The 6,372-nt window shown below is 41.5% G+C and overlaps 1 protein-coding gene across 1 annotated transcript in view; it reads right to left on the bottom strand.

Moving 5' to 3' along the window:
- LOC111873343 (echinoderm microtubule-associated protein-like CG42247) overlaps positions 1–6,372 on the bottom strand; it is a 65,630-nt gene that overhangs the window by 24,813 nt on the left and 34,445 nt on the right. Inside the window, 3 exon segments of the mRNA XM_033755060.1 lie at positions 2,596–2,691; positions 4,251–4,422; positions 5,001–5,185. Of these exon segments, the coding sequence (XP_033610951.1) occupies positions 2,596–2,691; positions 4,251–4,422; positions 5,001–5,185 (453 nt within the window).

The following is a 6,372-nucleotide window of genomic DNA, read 5'->3' as shown; positions in this document are numbered from 1 at the left end:
CACAGTGGCCGCGTGGTACAAGGCATGAACCGTCTTCGACCGCTCGAACACTGGGATTGTGGGTTCGAAACCAACTTGAGGCATGGATGTTTGTATGTGAGTTTATTATGTGTTTGTTTTGTTCTGTGTGTAGGTAGCGGCCTTGCAACGGGCTGATCCCCATCCAAGGAATCCTACCTATTAAGAAAGTGAAAAAGCGGTTAAGGTCCACAAGGGCTGTAGAACCATAGATGGATAGTTTTCATTGTTTGCGTGGGTTGAATAGTGGTTCATGCCTCATTAAAAATTTAATTTTATACTCATAATGATTTTTGGTTTCAGTTTCACTTTCACATCTTCTTATTAAACAGTGAATTTTATAGATTCCTTACCTATATACATGGGGGCACGCGGTAGCGTAGTTGGTTGAGGGGCTATGCTACAAGCCGAAAGGTCGCGGGTTCAAGACCCGATGAGGTCATTGGATTTTTTTAAATTGACTTATACCTTCCAGCCGCACTATGTCCCTGGGGTTCACTCAGCTGCTAACAGAATTGAGTACCAGGAATTAATTAAATAATTTTCCTGGGGAGTAAAGCGCGGCCGGCGCGTAATGCTGACAACCTTACCGCCATCTTTGAGCCGATTGTCCAGATAATGGACCCTCGACGTCTCACAGCCCTATGGGCCTTCACGGCCTGTTACAGGCATAGATGGTTTGGGAGGAGAAGGTTATGGTTAGTCCGGCTCAGAATAGAGACAAGTAGTGGACTGCTGTAACCACGGACTTCTGATAATATTTCACGTAATAAGAAACCGCCCATATTTCGTACGACGAAGCGAATGTATATTTTGTAATCTGGTCAGAATTCCTGGCTATAGATCCAGAGGTTCCGGGTTCGAATTCCGGCGCTACCAGATTTTCCGAGAAGTAGTGGTTCTGGAAAGGGGTCCACTCAGCCTCGTGAGGATAACTGTGGAGATATTTGAAGGAAATAGCGGCTCCGGTCTAGAAAACCGAAATTAACGGCCGTGGGGGTTCGTTGCGTTGACCACGTGACACCCCTCTATCTGCTAAAGTTGTCACTAACTTCGCCTACAAGCGGCGTTCGTTCGGTCAGTATAGTTCGATTGCGGATTCAAGCCACGGATTTTCTTTGTGTAACATATTCTCTTCCTAGACAAGAACGGATTTATCTTAGCAAGATTATGGTTACTGTATGATTGTTTAACGACCATTCCTATAATAATGCGGCAAGACATAAATATTGCTATTTTATAGCTTTCTTTCCTGGAATATGACTACATTCACACTGGACGTGCTGTCAATGGTAATATTGTAAATACTGTGACGTGTATATCCATTGCTAGGCAACTACTCGGTAAATTCCTGAACCGATCGTCATGGAAATTGGTATTTATGTCATACCTTTGAGCATTTCAACCGCGCAGTTAATAAACCCCTATCTTCAGTAATACCAACATTACAGCCTTTTAAACTACTGAGGCAAAATTTTTATATTACTTGAAAACCTGTACCAATCTTCATGAAACTTTCTATATCATTCCACTTGCACCCATCTCAACTGTACACTTCACAGTTCCTTTCCATCAGTAACACCAACATTACAGCCATTCAAATTTCTGAGGCAGAACCTTAATATTAGTTCAATACCTTTACCAACCTTCATGAAACTTAGTGAGAATATCATGCCACATGAAGCCATCTCAATGCCGTATATCATATATCCCTACCACCAGTAACACCAACATTACAGCCTCTCAAATTTCTGACGCAATCCCTTAATATTGCTTGAACATCTATACAAAACTTCATGCAACTTGAATCCATCTCAACGGCATTTTCCGTCAATCTCTTCTGTCAGTAACACTAATTTTACAGCTGTCAAATTTTTGGGGTAATAACTTTTATGTTGTTTAAATATCTGAACCAAACGTCATGGAATATATATATATCATGCCTGGAACCATGTCAACGGTGTACCTTACATGTCACTCAAGTCAGTAATACCAACACTGCAACCTCCAAAATTGTATTGTTTTATTGACTTTACGTGTATTACGCACATGTACTGAAGTTTTCTTTCTGCTTGCCTTATCAGATACTGAAGTTACAGTGAAAGGAAAGTAAGTGATTAGTTGTTCCCAGAACTTTTTGTTTATTTTTTTAGTTATTAAGCATTTAGTTACGGAATGGATGTGCAGGTACTGCCAACCTAGACAGCAGTAACAGTTACTTTTTGGGTATCTGATGCAAAATAAAGAATTCTTTTACTTTAAATGTCATGCAGAACTGTATGAATAACAATATGCTTTAAACGCAAGAGGTTCTAATTCAGTGGAATTCACAACGCGCGCTAAAGAGAATCCAGAGATATTTCTACATACTACAAAAAGTTTCTACCTAAATATAAGATTACGTCAAGAATAATTTTTGTTCTCGTGACTCGCGTTTTCTTACATTGAAGAAACGCAATTTTATACGACATATTTAAGAGGAATGTCGACTTATCACATCCAAGAAGCGCTCCTCCGACTCCTTTTGTTCCTAAATAGGCTATCATCCTAACCGGAAGGAAGAAGTATAAGACTTACCGCCACCTTACCCAGCAGATGTCCCCACTGCCACTGCCAAACAGACAGTATCCGCTCCCTGCCAGCATCCACGGCCAGGACGTAACTCCCACCGTTCTGCGACATAACAAACCACATGCACGTTGCAACCCAAAGCTTATGATTGCTCGGCTGGACAGAGAGATTCATTACCGTCCACTGGCTTCGAACTGAAGCAAATGAATCAGTCCACACCCCACACAGGCCTAACCATATTTCATTTTCATGTCATCCTCCAAATTATTCCAAGACCTCCCCCGAAATGATATGTTCTTTCAGGTTTTCAGACTAAAATAATACAATATTATATTTAAGCATCCTGTTGCACTCTATACGATATATGACAAAAACACCGTCCCAAGTGCGAGAATTTATTGTAGATCTTTTGTCTTGCACTCTTCTACACTACATGTTTCGTCATGTGTTTATGTCATATATAAAATAATACATTTGTCATTTCTGCATATATGTCGCCAATCCAACAGACCTGCTTCTTGAGATGAGAAATTCTCGCAAAATTTTGGTCAGTAATCATCAAAGGAAGAATGTAATGTGGGAGAATTAATGTAGATGAGAGGAAGTTGCTGAAATGGATCTATAAAAGGGGCTGAATTAAACTGGCTCATTAGGGTCCAGTGATGGACTGTCATATCGGTGGTGATCCACATAGCAGAGAGTTATTTCCTTGACAGACACGTGTACTTCAATGTATCAATTTAAAAAGACCATGTACCATTAATTTGGTTAGTTGATTACCTATATATAAATTGCAAAAGCGAATTTAAATGGTATTTCTAAAATATTTCAATGATAAATTCGATAACATAAAGAAATTTTATGATCATTTTCTTTTTCAGAAATGACTAATTACACCGGGACCAATATTAATGGGCCCCCGCTGAGGTAGAAGAAGCGATAAGAAGCAAAAACACAGTGTGCGTAATTTCACGTGGTGAGCGAGAACTTAAGTACATCGGGCTATCATATTTTTAAACAAAAGAAGACTTTGAAAATTCTAAAAAGTTCTGACGATAGTGTATAACACTCAGGATTACTAGATTTTGGATTTTTTCCCATCGTCCAGTGTTCTAAAAAAAACGGAAAAAAGACACGACGTTTCGGAAACTGTATGTTTCCGTCCTCAAGTGAAGGGGTGGGAGACACCTACTTTGTTGACTTCGTTAGAAAAAGCAGGTCCAGTAATTGATGTTATTTCTTTCTAACGGACCCAAAAGAGCAGATGTCTTCCACCCCCTCAACTGTTTCCAATTTCCGAAACATTGTGTTCTTTAGAATGTCGGACTTGGAGAAAGTCCAAACCCTCACTAATCCCCCCCCCAAAAAATAATTTTTTTCTAGATATACAGCAACAAGAAAATGGAGTCTGTCTGGGGGACGAACTTGCAAGCTGAGAGTCAAAGTAAGACGGCTGCTGCTAGAATGGCTGTCAGTATCAGCATGACAACCGAGAAATCTCTAGTAGATGGTGCTACAAGAAGTGAGTAATGCATAAAACAGTGTTTTTTCTTGGGTATTTAATTCGGAATTAAGTAGCTTATCAGTTCATTTATGTCAAGATGTCCTGCAATAGGCAATATGTTGCATAAACTCTACTGCGATCCGTGGACTTGACTTACCAGTTGTGAGAAGGCGACGGCCGAGACGCCGATGTCGAACTCTCCCATGCCAAATATGTAGAGAGTCAGTAACGTTTCCGTGCTCCAGATTCTGATATGCGCTTGAGTTTTCCGGTTGCGTCCAGCGCGTTGCCCTGATGCTACCATCTCCCGGGACGGGTGTAACTCCATGCTGCAAAGGCAATCTCTTTCAGTACCTCACATGTACTCACATACTCAGCGTCATCGGATAAATTATAATAATTTACGTTCGTAACAAGGTGCTATTTTATACAGAAATTGCTAATAATATGAATAACAGTAAGGTGAAAAGGTAAAAATGGTAAATCTATCCCTGTAACAGGCCGTGAAGGCCCATAGGGTAGTGAGAAACGTTGAGGATCCCACATTATCTAGACAATCGGCTCACAGATGGCGGTAAGGTTGTCACACTTACAGGCCAATATGAATAATAGTAATAATAGAAAATAATACAAGCCTATTACCAGGCTGCACAAATTTCCTGCCAATATATGAGCCACTTCCAAAAACCAGGAAGATTAAGAATTGAAAACCTCGGATGATAAGTGTTCTGGCTTTTATTAAAGGACAATTTAAACATCTCCATATAAATAGTAGCTAGCGCTGATTTTTAAAAATTCCGCAATAGTTTTTGTCTCACTGATATAAACATAATTGGGAGGCGGTTGCTAGGGTTACAGCGTGACCCGTGGAGCACACGGTACTTTACGTTGGACGGGCTGAACTCACCACTGTATATCTTCCGTGTGCCCGATGTAATGGCGCTGCATATCCTCATCCCTGTCGTACAAGACAGCCACCGCCCCCACAAAGTACAGCATTTCTCCCGTTGGCAAGACCCAGAGATTCCGCTTGGAGTCCGTGCCTCGATACCCGTAACTGCAGCGCCGGGAGTCAAGGAATAACAAACTTTTCTGTCACAATGCGTTGCTATTCACACCTTATAATGCACTGAGGTGAAACTAATCTGATTTGAGGGCCGCGCCTTAGCTTAAGCGGTTAGTCGCTGGCTTCCCACCGCGACGGCCCGGGTTCGATCCCGGGTCTGGTCAAATGGGATTTGTGGTGGACAAAGTGGCGCTGGGGCAGGTTTTCTCCAAGTACTTCGGTTTCCCCTGCCAATCTTCATTCCACCAATTGCTCCACAGTCACCCTCACCTATCATCTGGGGCTGGTACAATTGGCCAGAAGTACAAGGGACTTAGTCCCACCCCACTAGCCTTAATCTGATTTGAAATACTGGATATTAATTTAATGCAGTTGTAAGAATTTTTGCGTAATTATCTACTGATTAACCTTGAAGGTTGCGATGTGGTTATTAGTACCAAGAGCGTCGTCAGAACATCTTAACAGTCATTTGTAAACGTTACTGTAGTTAGGAAAGGTAAAGTTGTCCTTGAGTTTAACTAATTGAACAATATGTCACGAGGACTTATAGGGGAGTGGATGTATAGATCCACGTATTCTAAGCCTTAGCACTAGTTTGAGGTGAATGGTCAGCTTCATGCCCTGGCCTTCTTATCACCGAGGAAAGAGTCTCCATTATCCGTTTGGGTAGGACTCTGGGTTGGCCCTAAAACCTGTATGGACGAAATACCATTACAGCTGTTAACTGGAAGCACGTTAACTCTCCAAAACCGACATTTATATGAAGAAATAAAAAAAAAAATTAGGTCTCACTCCAACATTTTATCAAACCGGTAATGCTGGTTCAGAGTAATTTCTGCCACAAGCCATTAAGGAGCAGGGATAGTGCAGTCGGTATAGCGACTGGCTACGGGCTGGACGAAGAAGGGATCGGAGTTCGAGTCCCTATAAGATTAAGAATTTTCTCTTCTCCGTATCGTTCAGACCGGCTCTGGGATCTACCGAAGCTAATATCCAATGGATGTTGGGGGCTCTTTCCGCAGAGGTAAAGCGGCCGGGGCGTGAAACTGACCACTCACCTCCATCTAATACCGAGGTCGAGAATGGTGGTGCTATACCTCTACTCCCCCATACGCCTTAATGGTCTGGGGCTTAATTAATTAAGCACAGGGACAACTTTACTTTTACCCATTCAACTTATTGCAGAATTTGTTTTGCTTTTTCTTTCCTGTAA

The sequence above is a fragment of the Cryptotermes secundus genome, unplaced genomic scaffold (assembly GCF_002891405.2).
Source record: "Cryptotermes secundus unplaced genomic scaffold, Csec_1.0 scaffold317, whole genome shotgun sequence".
Taxonomy (NCBI): Eukaryota; Metazoa; Arthropoda; class Insecta; order Blattodea; family Kalotermitidae; genus Cryptotermes; species Cryptotermes secundus.
This window is presented reverse-complemented; position numbering and strand designations above follow the sequence as displayed.